Genomic DNA, 20,207 nt, shown 5'->3' on the forward strand with positions numbered 1-20,207 from the left:
GTTATATGGGGGCCAGTATTCTGTATGGAGCGTTATATGGGGGCCAGTATTCTGTATGGAGCGTTATATGGGGGCCAGTATTCCGTATGGGGCGTTATATGAGGGCCAGTATTCTGTGTGGAGCTTACAATAGATATCGCTCATGTAATGTAAGAAGTGAAATATTTGCATTGTACTATATATATATTTCTCCGCCGTATCTCTGCATCATGAATCGTGGTATGTATTAAAGGGGCCCACTAAGACTCTTTCGCCCAGGGCCCAGAAAAACCTGGAGCCGGCCCTGGTGCCATGCATACCAGGATAGGGATGAGGGTTGCCATGCATACCAGGATAGGGGATGAGGGGTGCCATGCAAACCAGGATAGGGATGAGGGGGTGCCATGCACATCAGGATGGGGATGGAAGCCACGTATAATAGGAAGGGGGGGCATATCTACCAGGATGGGGGATATTATCAGGATTGGGGGACATTATCCCTATTCCTGTGTCAGCAGCAGACCCGCTCCCCCTTAACAGTGCATCGTGACCACATTTTTTGCTTCTATTTTCCTCCTCTAAAACCTAGGTGCGTCTTATGGTCCGGTGCGTCTTATAGTCCAAAAAATACGGTATATCAAAGGAAATAGGAAGAGGACGCCTTCTAAAAATTAGATTTGTGTAGAAAAGTGAAAACTACCGGCAACACAAAGAATGTAAAACGCTAAACCCCAGGGCCAATCCTGCGGATATCCGTGCAGTGACAAAAAGACTGTCCAGACTTTCGGTCACTAAGACTACAGCCAAATTCACACTTCCATATTTTATATACACTGCTCAAAAAAATAAAGGGAACACAAATAACACATCCTAGATCTGAATGAATGAAATATTCTCATTGAATACTTTGTTCTGTACAAAGCTGAATGTGCTGACAACTAAATCACACAAAAATCATCAATGGAAATCAAATTTATTAACCAATGGAGGCCTGGATTTGGAGTCACCCCCAAAATGAAAGTGGAAAAACACACTACAGGCTGATCCAACATTGATGTAATGTCCTTAAAACAAGTCAAAATGAGGCTCAGTATTGTGTGTGGCCTCCACGTGCCTGTATGACCTCCCTACAATGCCTGGGCATGCTCCTGATGAGGTTGCAGATGGTCTCCTGGGGGATCTCCTCCCAGACCTGGACTAAAGCATCCGCCAACTCCTGGACAGTCTGTGGTGACGTTGGTGGATGGAGCAAGACATGATGTCCCAGATGTGCTCAATCGGATTCAGGTCTGGGGAACGGGCGGGCCAGTCCATAGCTTCAATGCCTTCATCTTGCAGGAACTGCTGACACACTCCAGCCACAGGAGGAACCCAGGGCCAACAGCTCCAGCATATGGTCTCACAAGGGGTCTGAGGATCTCACTTCTGTACCTAATGGCAGTCAGGCTACCTCTGGCGAGCACATGGAGGGCTGTGCGGCCCTCCAAAGAAATGCCACCCCACACCATTACTGACCCACTGCCAAACTGGTCATGATGAAGGATGTTGCAGGCAGCAGATCGCTCTCCACGGCGTCTCCAGACTCGGTCACATCTGTCACACGTGCTCAGTGTGAACCTGCTTTTATCTGTGAAGAGTAAAGGGCGCCAATGGCGACTTTGCCAATCCTGGTGTTCTGTGGCAAATGCCAAGCGTCCCACACTGTGTGGGGCTGTGAGCACAACCCCCATCTGTGGACGTCGGGCCCTCATACCACCCTCATGGAGTCGGTTTCTAACAGTTTGTGCAGACACATGCACATTTGTGGCCTGCTGGAGGTCATTTTGCAGGGCTCTGGCAGTGCTCCTACTGTTCCTCCTTGCACAAAGGCAGAGGTAACGGTCCTGCTGCTGGGTTGTTGCCCTCCTATGGCCCCCTCCACATCTCCTGGTATCAGCTCCATGCTCTGGACACTGTGCTGACAGACACAGCTACCCTTCTTGCTACAGCTCGCATTGATGTGCCATCCTGGATGAACTGCACTACCTGAGCAACTTCTGTGGGTTGTACTGTAGACACCGCCTCATGCTACTGTACCTCTAGGGGTGAGAGCAATGGCAAAATGAAAAAGTGACCAAAACAACAGCCAAAAAGGATGAGAACAGAGAAGTCTGGTCACCACATGCAGAACCACTCCTTTTATACGGGGGGGTATCTTGCTAATTGCCTATCATTTCTACCAGTTGTCTGTTCCATTTGCACAACAGCAGGAGAAATTGATTAACAATCAGTGTGGCTTTATAACTGGACAGGTAGATTTCACTGAAGTGTTATTGGCTTGAAATTACATTGTGTTTAAGTGTTCTCTTTATTTTTGTTGAGCAGTGTATTTTTTTTTTTTTTTTTACAGACAGCACATAGAGATCACTCGTGTGCTGCCCAATCACACCATGGGCCCATTCATTCACATATGTGACACTGGTCCCGACATCACCCCAAACCAGGACACGTCCCGGAGCATCGGGGGGTACACAACCATATGGACATGTATGCAAAACTCACAAGTGTAAGTTCGGCTGATTTGCAACAATTACCAGAATCTTACATTTTCTTGTTGGTGGGTTAACCTCTTAATGACCCAGGAAAGTTTCGATTTTTCTCTCCCCTTCCACGAGCCATAACCTTTATTTCTCTGTTGAAATAGCCGTGCGAGGGCAAGGACATGACTACACCAAATGTATTTTTTTTTTTTTTAATGGAAAAAAAAAAAAGCGATTCATATTATATATATATATATATATATATATATATATTTTTTTTTTTTTAAACTTTTTTAGTCCCATTAGGAACTAAAAAATAAGTGCTTTATCGCTTATTCTATACATACCATAATACTGCAGTATACAGGGACTGTTTATATAATGATTTTTCCTCCAGCTGCTTGAATTTCATATCATGGGTTCAGTATACCTTATACTTTCATAGCTCGCCTTATCTGTCATCATTTATTCCATCACCTTATATATAATTGAAGGCATTTGAGATTTATACATTCGTCTATCGATTTGTACACATTGTAACTTCGCTTTGTAATTGTATATGCATATATAACATTTAGTTATTGGATATATAAATTTTTTTTTTATTATGGGTATATACTTTTTGTTTTGCTGTTATACACCTTGCTGTCTGTGTGGTTATTTTGGAGAATTTCCTAGTTTATAAGCATCATGTCAGGGATGGAGTATATTTATAATTGGTTTTTATCATATGGTTTGTCACTTTTAGAATATACATACATACATATCTTCTGTGTGCACATCGTTACTTGCATTGTCTTTTTCTTCTGGTTCTCCTATGGAGCGCATATGTGGCCAAGCTTCCCAGGAGGACCAATATGGCAATAAAGAGGCTTTCGTTTCACCCCTGACTGCCATAATAACCGATCCCACACTGGCCCTGACACCATTTAAATGCCACTGTCAGAGTGACAGGAGTGGGTAAACTACAACAAATGCTGTTACATGCAGATAAAGCAATCCGGAATATATTACTATGCATTGCTTATATAGCACTAACACAATCTGTCTGGTATGAAGCAGGATTAGCTTTTGAGACCACTTCATACATTCCTTATCAACCTATGACAAAAATGGAAGTTATAGGTTGAGAAGAAGTTAATTGTTAGTTTACTAAGGACCTATATTTCCATCAATTGGTGATAAATATTAATAAGAAAAAGCTGCTTATAGGGGTTTTCAGGGACATGCAGCAGGTTCGGTAACGACTGATAGACACACAGTTAGGATTCTGCTCCGATTGTCAGCTCGAATGGTCATCACATGACCGCTCATTTACAATTTCCATAATTCTTGCCATGTCTTGATTAGCGTCTATTTCTGCTTCTCTCAAAGCTAAGAGAAAGCAGTTAGTGATTTGCATGCTTGCCATCAATTACTATCTGCCTGATCCTGACAGTAGGTATGCAACACACTGTTAAGATTCGTCAGCACATAGTTACTGTCCAAGTCGCTCATGTGCCACACACTATTGCCATGATGTACCTATACGTGATCAGTCTGGAACCTCTATCCGACCATGACATAAGTACGTCAAATGTCGTAAAGGGATTAAAGTGACCCGCTTGTAGTTTCTACACGAGACCTTTATTTCCAGAGGATAAAAACCTTTCATGGTCACATCCAGCTGGCATAGGGGCATGACTCCTAAGATAGATCTGGTGTGGATGTTCAAGTGAGATCTGACTTTCCAAGCGTAAACTACCCACTTTCCCAGTACTTTGATGCTCTGAAGTTTTTACCTACAGAAATCAGCAGCTAAAGCTCACAGCATTTTCACCAGCTGTACATTTACCCCAAAAATGTGCTGGTGAAAGACCACCCTATTGCTTCATACACACATCAAGCAAATATGAATTTAGGTAAAATAGGCTTTTGAGTTGACAAGAGTATAAAGGAATTAAAACATTTTTATTATTATTAAATAAAAGTTGTCCACTTACCACTACCATATGGGAATGCTGGCGTGGAGCGTCCGTCATATGCAGAAGAATGGCCACTGCAAGCAGAGAGTATAAGTGACTATATACTACATCATTTACTCTAACATTACAAGGCTTCTCTGGGAATCACGTCCCATAAATACACAAAGCTCACGCTTATAATTAAATTAAACGGCTGTGTATAGTTACATTAGCCCAATGTATGTGTGGTTATATATATGCTGCCCTGCCCCCACCCTGGGAAAACTGCTGCGCTATGAATACAATATGGCTGTAATGAAGCTTCATCCTCCAAGTATAAAGCGGCTCCATGCAATCACTGGCGCTATGGATGACGCCTTACTATGACCTATTACTGAGCATATGGCGGTGATATTTTACATTTATGCCGGTAAGTTGTCTGATTTCGGTAAGGCTATGTGCCCACGATGCAGATTTTAAGCAGAAATTTCCTGAGCGTTTTGTCCTCTCCCTGGCAGAAAAAACGCATGCAGATTTTATGCGCGTTTTTCTGCCAGGGAGAAGCGTTTAAGCGTTTTCGCATGCGTTTTTTCAAGCGCTTTTCCAAACAATTTTGAGCATCATTTGGAAAAGGGCTTGACAAGTTGGTCACACAATATAAATCCATGCAACCGGCATGGATTTATATTGTGTGACCGAGGTTTCTGGTTAAAATACTGCACCTATTTAGTTAAAAAAAAAAAAAAAGAATTATAAAGTAAAATAAAAATAAATATTCTTACACACCTCTCCGGCGGCCATCCTCTCTCCTCGGCGGCCCGCGGTGTTCTGGCAGGACCTACGGTGACGTAATTTAGTCAGCTGATGGTCACACGACCATCACCTGACCGCTGACATCAGCGGTTGCGTGACCATCAGCTGACTAGATGATGTCACCGCAGGTCCTGGTGGCCCGCGGTGTTCTGCCGTGGAGAGAGGATAGTCGCCGGGAGGAGACCGGGGCCTCCGGAGAGGTGTGTATGAATATTTTTTTTTTTTTTACACTTTATAATTCTAATTCTTTCTTAACATGCAGGTACAATGGTACCTGAGTCAGATGAGAGTCTCCTCTTCTCCAGACCCGGGTGCCATCTGCGCATTGAACCGCATAATATCTGAATGTATACATGTGGATGTTATGCGGTTCAATGCAAGTCAATGGCGGCGATTTTGCTGCAAAATCGCACAAGAAATGATTGTGCTGTGGATTTTTCTGCAATGATAATCTGCAGCTGAAACTTCCGCAGCATGTGCACAGCACATGCGGATTATCATTGGGGAACATGGCAGACATCTTAACAAGTGATTTTAATGCGTTTCCGCGATGGAAATGCCGCGGAAAAACATTAAATCTGCATCGTGGGCACACAGCCTAAAGCAGAACTTTTACTTAACAGTGCCTAGAAAACCTGTTAAACAAAAGTATCATGGTGTATAGGAGGGAGTATACCCTGCCACATCGCTTACAGAAGCTGCTGCTGAGTATAACTCAAGATATTAAATCGCAACAGACTAATAAAACGTCGTCTTTTCTCCAGGTGTTTCATGTACATAAAATCTGCAAGAACTCCAGTGCTGTCATCAAACACTCGAGCGCATAGCACGTCACCATCACAAAGAGCCACAAATTCCTCATTTCCAGAATGCATTGCATCATAGTGATAACGCTCCTTCCACTAACGCTATGATCGTTTCCATTCTCTACCGGTACAAATCTCGGTGCAGCCCTTACTTTCTGGGAAGCCATCATTAGAGTCATGCTGCCCAATCCGCAGGACCATGTATCCCAGCCTGGCTGGGCAACGGCAGCCATGAATGTTTTCTGTGAAATCCTGGGGCTTTTCAAAGTAAATAGTTGTAAAATCTGACCATAGGGAAATACCTGACTAGGTACGATGTCCCCGATCGGCTTCTATCAGCCCGGCTCCAGTTGATTGACAGGTGTCTTGTGTGTGCAAAGGCAGAGAACTGGCAACTGTAGCGCTGCCGGGAAAAGTCGGCCTGGGACATCAACAGATCTTTCCCTCTAGTTCACAGGCCTACTTCTTCCAGCAATGCTACAGCTGACCGTTCTCTACCTGTGTACACATGGGAGACACCCATCAACCAACAGGAACTGGGCGGGTAGAAGCAGACGTCATCGGACTGGTCAGGCATCTCCTTATATTCCCCAGCCGGATTCTCAAACTGCGCACTTTCTGCAATGGTGCAGCCAGGCTCCGGTTTATGCTGACTGTGGTTCGAGCAGCGCATATTTCATGATAGGCTCCCTTTAAGTGACAATCCAGTCAGAAGATACAAATGTAGCTTAAAGAGTAACCACTGTTTTACTTCATAAATCAATACTACAAGTGAAAATAAGCAACTTTGTAATATATCTTAACTAAATCTCCTTCTTTCTCTGCCAGAATTGATCGGTCATTATCAAAATTCTCAATTCCGAGGTAAAATGTGTATTCAGTGAAGACTCTCCCATTACTGAGATAGCTGGAGAAAGAGCTCCTCCCTGCCTCCTATCTCCTTTCTGCCATCTCTTATCTACATAGAATCTCATCAGTAGCAGCTGCCATCTCTTATCTCAGTAATGGGAAAGTCTTCACTGAATACAGAATTTTGATGACTGATCAATTCTGGCTGAGAAAAAAAGAAGATTTTTCTGATAAAAAATAAGCAACTTTATAGAATATCTTATGTGTACTATTGATTTATGAAATAAAAATTAAAACTACGGTTATGCTTTAAGTCAGCATCTACAGCTGATGATTACCTGCTACTTATTCTCCTCAGATCTCTATAAGGGCAGAGCTGTCAATTGTGACTACAATATAGCGGCTTTGTCTACAGGGAATCTGATGTAGTCTTAGACACGCCCCCGATCGCATCATTGGTTCAGGTTGGGATCTCTCCCTCTTTTTAATTGGCTGCTCTGTATAAACCCAGATCCACTACAGGCTCCCCAGGTCACAGGTAGGGCCTCACAAGAGGACCATCATTGCAGCACACTGAGCTTTTAACAGCCCCATTATTGCACTGCGGTGGGGGAGGGGAACCCCATGTTGTAAGTACCTTTATGTCCACTTTCAAGAAGTGGTTAATGAGAAGCAAAGTATTGGGGAAAGTCATATACCATTGGCTACATAGTTACCCTGAAAAGATCACCATGAGAAACAACATATCACTAAGGACAAAGCCAAAAAACCCAGACTATGCATATCAAGTCATGGTGGCATCTCTTAAACTAAGGTGTCCTATACACCAAATATAATTGCTTGCCAGACTTTGTCTAAATTTCCTCAATAGCAAAAATAACTCTTGTGCGAGCATCGGAGCCATTTTCAGTACCGCACATTTCCAGAAGGGTGAGATGAAAAAGAGAACATCTATACTATTCAGTCTGTGGCTAATGGGCAGGAGTCTAGCAACCCAAACAGAGAAATGCTGATAGTGACCAGTAAAAGTCTAATGTCTGAGGCAGTAAAGCAAATAACATACCTTTCTATTGTAGGTATAAGGGAAGGTGGTGGTCCGCCATGTGGAGGGGGGAAACCTGAAATGATAACACACCAAGTTACTACACCTAGAAAGTTAGAGTAAAAGTAACAGTCCAGGATAACGCCCTACCAGTGTTAAGATCATAGCGACCTATGAGCACCCAGAGATCGCATGGTGGAAGATGAGATGAAGGTGACCATTCTCTCTGTCTAACCACTTACATGTTAAAGTCAGCAGCTGACAGCAGTATCTGAAGGGGTTAATGGCCGGGATCAGGGTTATCCATGACCCCAGCCCTAGGAGAGCACAAAATTGCACTGTAAAAAGTTCTTGCAAAGTGAGTTGTCAGCTTACCTGGAACATTGTTATGGAAGCCCTCGTTAATCAAGGAAAAATGTGACCTTAAATCCCACATTTGTCAGTTTAACACAACTTTTACCTCAACCTCATAACCCAAATGTGTGAACACCGCGACACAGCTGTTCACTGAGCAACACAGGAGGAAACAGGCCGGGTTCACAGAACATCCATCCACAGGAGCAGGCTTACCTGGTGGTGGCACGGTGATGGGTATTCCTACGAAGAGAGCATACACAATCATTAATTCTGCTCCAGTACAATCAGTTCATTATCTTTTACAATTCCATCCTTTAGGCTTTGATGCGCTTTCTCAAGCCAAACACATTAGTGGATACAAAAGAGTTAATGTATCTGGCTGTCAGTCATATTCCTCCCTTTCTGATCCATTTTAGCCTTTGGCTCAAAAAACTGCTTTAAATGAGGTCCTGTCACCAGGAAAGAAGAAAAAAAGCAGAGTTTTTGCTCTTTATTTCATTCCTGCTGCTTCCACGAGCATTACGTATTTATTGTTTTTATTTCACACTCACCAAATAGTTCCAGAGATGTTTATTTGGTGCCAGTTTTTCTTGTCTTTACCACGGAGCGTAGATCACAGGGTGATTAAGCTAAGCATCTTAAAGATACTCCCCCGAGAATCTATGTGCCATGCCCCCTTGGCAAAGACTATAAAAATTAGAAGTAAATAAAAAGGCATGTACCTCTGGAATGACATGGCAGACTGAAATAATATCGTGCTTCCCCAAAAATAAGCCCTTCATGATTTTACAGGATTTTTGGAGTATACTTGAAATATAAGCCCTACTCAGGCTAGGTGCCCACGATGCAGAAATGCTGCATATTTTTTCCGCATCTCCCTGGCAGGAAAAACACATGCGGACTTTACAAGCGTTTTTCCTGCCAGGTAGAAGCGTTCTTCACATGCATTTCCGCATGCGGGTTATCAAGCGCTTTTCCAAGCGATTTTAGCATCACTTGGAAAGTGCTTGACAACTTGGTCACACTATATAAATCCATGCAACCGACATGGATTTATATAGTGTGACCAAGTAATAATTAAAAATAAAAAGAATAAGACTGGTAAAAAAATAGATAAAGATTATTCTTACCTTCTGATGGCCCCCGGTCTCCTTCTCCGATGTGTCCGGTCTCCCTGGTGTCTCGCAGTTGTGTAAAAGGACCTGCTATGACATCATTTAGTCATGTGACAGGTCACGCGACCACCGACGTCAGCGGTCGCGTGACCTGTCACATGACTAAATGACGTTATGGAAGGTCTTTTCACACCACCGCGAGCCGCCCAACACAACGGACGCATCGCTGAGGAGGCCGGGGGCCATCAGAAGGTACGTATAATAGTTATTTTTTATTTTACAGGTACCATGGTACCCGGGTCTGAAGGAGAGTCTCCTCTTCTCCAAACCTGGGTACCATCCGCACATTGAATCGCTTCATATCCGCGTGTGCACATGTAGTGATGCGGATATCAAGCATTTCAATGCAAGTTAATGGCGGCAATTATGTTGCGTGTCCGCAAAATTAGTGGACATGCTGCGTATTTTTCCACAATGATAATCCGCAGCGGAAATTTCCACAGCATGTGCACAGCACATGCGGATTATCATTGGGGACCATGGGGCACGTATTACCAACCGTTTAGGCGTTTTCGCTGCTGAAATTCCGCGGCAAAAACCCTTGAAAAAAGCATAGTGAGCACTCAGCCTCAGTCGGACAGGTGTGTGGGGAGGGTGGGATGGGGAGTGTGGAGTAAACTTATCAATTGCCAAAAACCAGTACTCTTAGGGGCCCCCGCCACTTTTATTCAGAGGTTCAAACTGCTTAAGGACCTTTGTGACCATGATGTCACCAAAAGTCCTTTCACTGCAGGAGTCTAGAGGAACTGAAGAGGACACAGGCTGGTATGTACCGTATGTGTGCAGTGTGTGTGCATACATACGTATGTATGTGTGCAGTGTGTGTGCATACATACGCATGTATGTGTGCAGTGTGTGTGCATACATACGCATGTATGTGTGCAGTGTGTGTGCATACATACGCATGTATGTGTGCAGTGTGTGTGCATACATACGCATGTATGTGTGCAGTGTGTGTGCATACATACGCATGTATGTGTGCAGTGTGTGTGCATACATACGTATGTATGTGTGCAGTGTGTGTGCATACATACGTATGTATGTGTGCAGTGTGTGTGCATACATACGTATGTATGTGTGCAGTGTGTGTGCATACATACGTATGTATGTGTGCAGTGTGTGTGCATACATACGTATGTATGTGTGCAGTGTGTGTGCATACATACGTATGTATGTGTGCAGTGTGTGTGCATACATACGTATGTATGTGTGCAGTGTGTGTGCATACATACGTATGTATGTGTGCAGTGTGTGTGCATACATACGTATGTATGTGTGCAGTGTGTGTGCATACATACGTATGTATGTGTGCAGTGTGTGTGCATACATACGTATGTATGTGTGCAGTGTGTGTGCATACATACGTATGTATGTGTGCAGTGTGTGTGCATACATACGTATGTATGTGTGCAGTGTGTGTGCATACATACGTATGTATGTGTGCAGTGTGTGTGCATACATACGTATGTATGTGTGCAGTGTGTGTGCATACATACGTATGTATGTGTGCAGTGTGTGTGCATACATACGTATGTATGTGCAGTGTGTGTGCATACATACGTATGTATGTGCAGTGTGTGTGCATACATACGTATGTATGTGCAGTGTGTGTGCATACATACGTATGTATGTGCAGTGTGTGTGCATACATACGTATGTATGTGCAGTGTGTGTGCATACATACGTATGTATGTGCAGTGTGTGTGCATACATACGTATGTATGTGCAGTGTGTGTGCGCATACATACGTATGTATGTGCAGTGTGTGTGCATACATACGTATGTATGTGCAGTGTGTGTGCGCATACATACGTATGTATGTGCAGTGTGTGTGCATACATATGTATGTATGTGCAGTGTGTGTGATGACATGATTATATTTGAATAAATGTGGATTGTTGCTCACGGAAAAAAAAAAAAAAAAGCCCTAACCCATCTTTTGTAGCAAATAAAAATTAAAGCCTTGTCTTAATTTCTGAAAAACATGGTAAGAATAGTAATTATTATTAGTAACTTGCTCAGTGGAACAGTGGCCACGTTTGACCTGGTGACAGGTCCTCTACACCATTTCCTATGATGCTCTGGGAAACAGGAATGCTCAATATTGAGTCTGCGTTGACCTGACCAGCAAAGGAAAAGAAATGTATAAGGAACTCCAATCGTGGAGATACAACATAAGCTTTACAAGAAGTACCAACTATATACTTGATAGATTTTCAGTCTCCATTTTCCTATTGCTTTGAGTTTACAGGCCATGCACATGCCACATACTGAAAATTATCCAGAATCAATGTATAATCATTCTTGTTTCAGTAGGTAAAAAACATTTAAAATTAAAATCTGTTTCCAAGCAACATGAGTTTACCACAGTTTTAGGTCTTCAGCACTTACAGATTTGTTAGTTCTTGATAAAAAAAAAAGTCCTGGATTTATGTGCGTTGCTTTTCTGCAGTGCCGATTTCATGTCCACCAAGCTGCAGCCAGTGAGCTCAACAGCTCTGAGCTGCTCGTGGCGTCTACACCGTCACAGCAGCTGAGCTCACTGATTGGCTGCAGCGCTGTCAAAGTGACATCAGTGCTGCAGGAAAACAACAGAGATCGGGGCAGTGGTGGAGGCTCAGCACTGGACGTGAGGAGGGTATGTAATACTCAGTTTAATGTATAGCCAACAAAACCTATGACAGTTCTCTAAAAGGAGACAACCCCTTTGGATTCCCCTGAAACGTTGCAAAGTATTACAAAGCATGACGTCATTACATGAACTTTATATATTGATCTTCTGTAGGTTTTCTGAGTCTGATCAAGAAATCTTTCGATGTTCGCTGAATAGACAATGTCTTCACCTCTCTACCTGTGAATCTCTACATCAACTTCTATGAAAAAAGCCAAGAGGAGCCATAAATGTCTAAGATAGGAACACCTTTTTAATAGGAAAGATGTCAGACTGTTTGTGGCCTGCAGAAGGGACAGTCAGGCTGTCTCCATACAGTGTCAGGAAAAATCCTTCCAGACCGCTCAAAGCAACAACATTATCACAAGTTTGGCCACTTTTATAACATAAAAAGGAAATAAAGGCGCAAAATGAAAAAAAAAAAACACTCTACCGCACTGAATAGTGCATTCCTTACTCAAAAAAACACAACTCACTTTTAGTTTTGAGAAAACTTAAAAGGCTAAAGACACCTTAGACATGGAAAAACTATTCTTACATGTTAGTGGTCAGCTTTAGTTGCTAAAACTGCATCAAGTTTCAGTCTACAATCTTTATTTATTTTCAAACCCCTAATATGCAAGTTGCAGACTGATCCAAGTGTTGTGAGAGTGGGTCTCCCAGTAATACAGGCTGGATGAAAGGTCTGTGTGTATTCGGGCTGCTGCTGTCTGCATTGCTCACATGTCAGCACAACTGCTATCCTGCACTTTTCCTTTTTGTGTGTTTGTTCCTTATTTGTATTTGGTTTTCCCAGACTTCCCTGAGACTGTAGATACTTTCTCCTCTCTCTGCCTTATCTGCTCACAATGCCCTTCCCTGCTGCTACCTCTAAGGGCTCATGCAGACATCCATGAGCACGGACCACAATGCATGGACCGACCACTGGTCTACCAAACCAAATGTGATAAGTTGATGTATGTATATAAGGCTCTCGAGTTCAGGTCAGGAGACCCGCGGACAGACAATGCATTGTGTTCCATGCTTGGAGTTTCAAGAGCCCTAACACAGAAAAGAGGGGAAGATAGAGCTATAAAATCTAAAGCTCTGACTGATTTGCAACATTTTTTACAGATCACTCCGCTAGATAAAAGGACTTACAGACACTGTACAGCTGAAAAATGGTAGAAATTTTTTAACGTAGAAGCAAGCAAATGAACAACTGTTCGGCAGACGGCTATCTCCTTCAACATACCCATACAAAGCAATGCTCAGCCGAGTGCTCCTGTGTGCTCTATCAGTCTCGGCCAGATACCCGGCAGCAATAAACATACGGAACACAAAAGGATCGGGCGTTGGAAATCCAACAGGCCGGATCCTTCTCGCTCTCCCTAGGCATCAGCTGTCCCCATACAGATTAGCTCATTGCACGATCCCACTGATGATATTGGCAGATTTAGCTACCTTTGGTCCAATGTGTGTAAGGGATACACTGGAGCGATTTCCATGGTTCAGGAGTCTGTATGGAATAACGTCCCTTAAATGCGTTGTCTAGAATGAAAAGTCTGCAGACTTGTGAATCCGAGGGTGTCTGCTCCACTTGTATTGAGCGAAGTCGCGCCAACTAGATGGGTTCTGCTTGGGGGTATGTACATCGCATATTGGACCGCCATTCCAGGTGTAGACACCGGCGAATCCTCGCAGCGCAGTGTGTGCACTGGGAAGATTCACAAGTCTGCAGTCACACACACTGACTGCAGACTTTTCATTCTAGACCGAACAACCTCTTTAATGTCATCTTGAAAAGGAGTCAGCTCCATTCTACATTGCTGATTTGGTGGGTGATGCTAATGAGGACAAGCTGCAATCGTGCCTGCATAAGAATGAAACCCTAATGGACATCTTAGATTGCTGTCAGTAGAGCGGGAAGACCCCTATACACATTAGATGGTCACAGGTCTCACCATCACTTACTGAAGACAATCGATAGAGTGCACAAGGGTCAAAAAACAAAAGCGAAAAAAAACAGGCGTTCCGATGTCAATATACAGTGCCTTAAAAAAGTAATTATACCCAGTGAACGTTTTCACATCTTCTCATGTTACACATACAAACTTAAATGTTTTTTTATTGGGAATTTATGTGATATACCAACAAAAAGTAGCATGTATTTATGAAGTGTAAAGGGAATGATACATGTTTTTCTTAATATTTAAAAAAATATAAATCTGAAAATTGTGACACGCATTTATATTCAACCTGAGTCCATATTTTGCAGGATCACCTCTAGCTCAGTGAGATTTGATGGAGAACGTCTGTGAACAGCAATATTCAAGTCTTGCACAGATTCCCAATGGGATTCAGGTCTGGACTTTGGGCCAAACACACACATGAATATGCTTTGATCTGAACCATCCATTGTAGCTCTGGCAGTATGTGTAGGGTCGTTATCCTGCTGGAAGGCAAACCTATGCCCCAGTCTCAAGTCTTATGCAGCCTCTAAAAGCTTTTCCTCCTGGATTGCCCTGTATTTAGCTCCATACATCGTCCCATCAACTCTGACTGACCCGCTTTCCAGTCCCTGATGAAGTAAAGCATCCCCACAGAATTTATGCTGCCACCACCATGTATGACAGTGGGGATGGTGTTGTCAGTGTGATGTGAAGTGTTAGTCTTCCCCCACAAAGTGTTTTGCATTTAGTCCAAGTTGTTCTACTTTGGTCTCATCGGACCAGAGCACCTTCTTCCACACGCTCACTGTGTCCCCTAAATGGCTGTTTGCAAACTGCAAATGGGAATTCTTAAGACTTGCTTTCAAAAATGGCATTCTTCCTGCCACTAAGGCCACGACCCCACTATCAGTATTCGGTCAGTATTTTTTCTCAGGAGTGGCAGCGAAAACCAGGTGAGGAACAATCAGAGAAAAGGTATAATAGAAACAAGTCACCAATTCTGCATTTATCACCCACTCCTGAGTTTTGGCTCCCACTCCTGAGAAGAAATACTGACCTAATAATGATAGTGGGGCCGTGGCCTAATAGTTATCCTGTGGACAGATTCTTTCACCTGAGCTGTGAATCTCTGCAGATTCTCCAGAGTGACGATGGGCCTCTTGGCTGCTTCTCTTTTTAATACTTTCCTTGTTTGGGATGTTAGTTTAGGTGGACGGCCATGTCTTGGTGGGTTTGCAGTTGCGCTATACTCCTTACATTTTTGGATTGTGGATTGAACAGTGCTCCACAAGATGTTCAGAACTTGGGCCATTTTCTTTATAACCTAACTCTGCTTTACTCTTCTCCAGAACTTTATCCCTGACATGTCTGGTGTGCTCCTTGGTTTTTATGACGCTGTTTGATCCGTTATATTCTCAAACAAACCTCTGAGACCACAGAACAGCTGTAGTTATACTGAGAATAAACTAAAAACAGTTGGACTCAATTTACTAATTACGTGACTTGTGGAGGTAATGGGTCACTCAGGTTTTTATTTAAGGGTATCAGAGGAGCCAAAAAGAAATGCACATCACATTTTTCTATATATATATTATATATATATTATATATATATATATATATATATATATTATATATATATATATATATATATATATATATATATATATATATATATATCCACCATTTAGAGCATGACATGCCAATGTAGGTGTTTTTTTAGGGGGTAAAAGTAAAAACTCAGGTTAAGGTAAACTAATGATACTTGGAATCTTGATTGGCAGAAACATCCACGACACACAAACTCACAAAAAAAAAAAAAAAAAAAAAAAAAAAAAAAGATACCAGTACTCCTTACAAATAGATCATCAGCATCCATAGCTGTGCCTGTCTCAAAGCAAAACAACCTAGAAATCATGAGTAGTAGGAAAGCCACTATACCATATCTAGATGGTTTTTGCATGGAGAAAGATAACTGCAATCCAGATCCTAGAAGAAGGGGAAATAATGGTATGATTTACACAGAAGCGGTCATTTTGCAATAATTGTCGGCAAGATAACAGAGTTATGAGTATTGGAAGACTGAAATCGATGCATACTGGATGTGCCCATGCGGGAATGGCATCCTGCGACAGAGGACATGGCATGATGAGAAGAAAATGACGACCAAGTTATTAAGCAGCTATTATGTTTCTGAACAGATGCCACATCTGGAACCATTTTAAAACAATTAGAGAAGACAACGCAGCCTGGGAACCTTCATCTGGGCAATGCTGGACACAGCCACACGTTACTAGCCTAGACTTGAGATCCTACATCTGCTCTGACTAGACATTCACCCCGTCATTTACAGCTGTATACCCAGCAGTGAAGGCGTTAAAGAGAAGTCAGGTCACCTACTCCGAGTAAATCAAGCCCTGCTATTCTTCCTATGAACCTCACAATAAAGAGAATACAGTGTACGGAGCCGACATCAAAGTGGCTTCTGCTCTCCGAAGACCTTCCACAGGATGTTTCATATTTGCAATTCTTAATATTTTGGCCAAATCTCCTACTGAATGTGAGGTAACAACTGGGTCCTTTTTTCCCCTTCCCATTTGAACCAGGGAGGTATGGCAAAAGGCTATTTTTGTAACAGCTTTGAAGATAAAGCGCTGGATACAGCACAAATAACAGAGGGGCCTATTGGGAGCCAAAGCCACAGGCCTGCATGGTTTGCTGCAGATGTACAGCAAGTATTGATTTACATGGTTAAGAAAAAATATATCAGAAACTTGCTAATGGAGCAGATATTATATGAGCTCGAGCTTTGTAGATCGCTGGAAAGCTTCACTGTTACTCCTGCAATCACACAGGCAGGATCTGGCGCAGCAGAAGTGGCTTCTGTCTAATAGAAGGCAGAAAAAGTGCTTTTCAACCAGCAACAGAGCCCATGTGATTATTCCACCCAAAAGTCCTTGCACACTACAAGTGCTTCTCACTAAATTAGAATATACTCAAAAATTTTATTTTTTTTTCAGTTCTTCAATACAAAAAGTGAAACTCATTAAATAGAGTCATTACAGAGTGATCTATTTCAAGTGTTTATTTCTGTTAATGTTGATGATTATGGCTTACAGCCAATGAAATCACAAAAGTCATTATCTCAGTAAATTAGAATACTTTATAACAACAGCTTGAAAAATGTTTTTAAAATCCAAAATTGTTGTCCTACTGAAATGTATGTTCAGTAAATGCACTCAATACTTGGTCGGGGCTCCTTTTGCATCAATTACTGCATCAATGTGGCGTGGCATGGAGGCGATCAGCCTGTGGCACTGCTGAGGTGTTATGGAAGCCCAGGTTGCTTTGATAGCAGCCTTCAGCTCGTCTGCATTGTTGGGTCTGGTGTCTCTCATCTTCCTCTTGACAATACCCCATAGATTCTCTATGGGGTTAAGGTCAGGCGAGTTTGCTGGCCAATCAAGCACAGTGATACTGTTGTTTGTAAACCAGGTATTGGTACTTTTGGCAGTGTGGACAGGTGCCAAGTCCTGCTGGAGAATGACATTTCCATCTCCAAAAAGCTTGTCGTCAGAGGGAAGCATGAAGTGCTCTAAAATTTCCTGGTCGATGGCTGCGCTGACTTTGGTCTTGATAAAACACAGTGAACCTACACCAGCAGATGACATGGCTCCCAAACCATCACTGATTGTGGAAACTTCACACTAGACCTCAAGCAGCTTGGATTGTGGCCTCTCCACTCTTCCTCCAGACTCTGGGACCTTGATTTCCAAATGAAATGCAAAATTTACTTTCATCTGAAAACAACACCTTGGATCACTGAGCAGCAGTCCAGGTCTTTTTCTCCTTGGCCCAGGTAAGACGCTTCTGGCGTTGTCTATTGGTCATGAGTGGCTCGACACAAGGAATGTGACACTTGTAGCCCATGTCCTGGATACGTCTGTGTGTGGTGGCTCTTGAAGCAATGACTCCAGCAGCAGTCCACTCCTTGTGAATCTCCCCCAAATTTTTGAATGGCCTTTTCTTAATTTTTTCAAGGCTGCGGTTATCCCGGTTGCTTGTGCCCCTTTTTCTACCACATGTTTTCCTTCCACTCAACTTTCCATTAATACACTTGGATACAGCACTCTGAACAGCCAGCTTCTTTAGTAATAACCTTTTGTGGCTTACCCTCCGTGGAGTGTGTTAATGACTGCCTTCTGGACATCTGTCAAGTCAGTAGTCTTCCCCATGATTTTGGAGCCTACTGAAACAGACTAAGGGACTTTTTTTTAAACGTGTAGGAAGCCTTTGCAGGTGTTTTTTGTTAATTATTCTAGTTTACTGAGATGACTTTTGTGTTTTCATTGGCTGTAAGCCATAATCATCAACATTAACAGAAATAAACACTTGAAATAGATCACTCTGTTTGTAATGACTCTATATAATACATGAGTTTCACTTTTTGAATTGAATTACTGAAAAAAAAAAAAAAATTTTGGAGGATATTCTAATTTTGTAAGAAGCACCTGTATTTTGTCATCTTGCTCCAAAGCCTCTAAAATAAAAAACACTAATAGTCTGCATCCAAAAGCATCCATCACTTTGTGCATACAGCTCCTGGGCCACGCCATGCTAACAAACACTAAAGTCTACAACTTCTGGTCATCTACCACTTATGGGGTTTGCTCAAACGCAGCAGATTTGCAGAAATTTCTGAGAATGTCTCATTTATCTTAATGCGGTTGCAGAAATACATGCACGTGGTGCAGAAACAACCACAAATAAATGAGAATTCAATTGGAGATTTCTGCAAACATGCGACGTACCAACATACCCTCACTAACATCCACTCAGCAAGAACTAGGGAACAGACAAAAAACAGAGTATGACAGCAGAATTAGCCTTGAAAAGTGAAAGCACGGACATCAGTAACAGGTGAAATAGGTGTATATGAAGATTGGATGACAATGCAATTTCTCCGGGTTTTTTTTCACAAGGGATCCCGACCTTTCCATGAGCGCTGCTCTGTAGGAAGATTCCTCTCTGGCAGACCTGGGCAATCCATGCATTACATGGACAGCTATTCACATGTCTGTCTATAAGGAAGAGTCCGATAAGTCAGAACTATACTTAGTGTGAAACAATTTGCAGGACAGGGCCCAGCAGCCAGGTCAGTAATCTGTGGCAGCTGGACAAAAGCCCCAAAAACTGACTCATGCCTCCGTCATCCAAGGCTCTTATAATTAGCCGGCCTATCACAATATCATTGATGTTGTGTGACAAACATGCATCAGGTCAGCTAATCAAAACAAGAGCCACGAATGCCGGGAGGAAGAAGACTGATCTCAGGGCTCTGATCCGACGTCACAGATTAGACATCTGGACACTGAACCCGGGTCCTGCATTTCAATTTGCATCAACTATAGTTCTGACTTATCTAGGCCCTTCCTATAGAGATGTTCTAGTTGGAAATAAATTCAAAAAAGGGAAATACTACATTAACTAGTTCAAAACCAGGTCATTTTCTTTCCACCGTTCCTTACCAGGCACATATTTGGGTTTTATCATATGTGCGCTTTGTACGGCTTTTAAAAATTTTCTCATTAAAAGGTATTCAAATAATTTAAGGCTCTTTTCGCCTCAGTAGGGCCTTAACTTTTACGTCATTTTTATACTCCGCCCAAAAAGGACCGACCGCTAAAAAAGTGTTAAATTGTTTTTTGCTTTTCTTAAAATTTTTTGTTTTAGATTGGACATATTTTTTTTCCGGACAGGTTCAGAGTTAATTGGATTGGTGGTTACTATCTTTTTTTAGTTTTATTTTTTCTTGCTTTTTACTTTTCATTTATTTCACACACTGTACCTACATTAAGGTCTTAAAAGACCCTTGGGGCGGAGGGGCATTTTAACATATCAATGCATTTTATTTATTGCCGACTTCCCCTGTAACTGGGGCTGGTAAATTTCAGCTTCCACGCTGCATAGCAGAACTGACAGATTCCTAGGGCCCGGCAGCTTCAGCTCCCACCCCAACACCCAGCGTTTATATGACCACTGCGTATGGAGGAGGAAGCCCTGTCAGGGCTTTATAACTGGTATGTACAAGCGCTGATCAGCACTGTATATACAGTATATACA

At 42.5% G+C, this 20,207-nt stretch overlaps 1 protein-coding gene across 4 annotated transcripts in view; it reads right to left on the minus strand.

Moving 5' to 3' along the window:
- Positions 1-20,207, minus strand: part of FIP1L1 (factor interacting with PAPOLA and CPSF1) — a 62,857-nt gene that overhangs the window by 21,418 nt on the left and 21,232 nt on the right. For 3 of the 4 annotated variants that reach the window (XM_073645496.1, XM_073645495.1, XM_073645493.1), the window contains exons 11-14: positions 16,026-16,073; positions 8,522-8,548; positions 7,973-8,027; positions 4,481-4,536 (exon numbers count right to left, since the gene is read on the minus strand). In XM_073645496.1, the coding sequence (XP_073501597.1) occupies positions 4,481-4,536; positions 7,973-8,027; positions 8,522-8,548; positions 16,026-16,073 (186 nt within the window). The remainder of the gene's footprint in view (positions 1-4,480; positions 4,537-7,972; positions 8,028-8,521; positions 8,549-16,025; positions 16,074-20,207) is intronic. The other variant, XM_073645497.1, reaches the window with a different exon arrangement.

Source organism: Phyllobates terribilis, unplaced genomic scaffold (assembly GCF_046119375.1).
Source record: "Phyllobates terribilis strain yellow unplaced genomic scaffold, ASM4611937v1 Scaffold_1__5_contigs__length_1240528914, whole genome shotgun sequence".
NCBI classification, from domain to species: Eukaryota; Metazoa; Chordata; class Amphibia; order Anura; family Dendrobatidae; genus Phyllobates; species Phyllobates terribilis.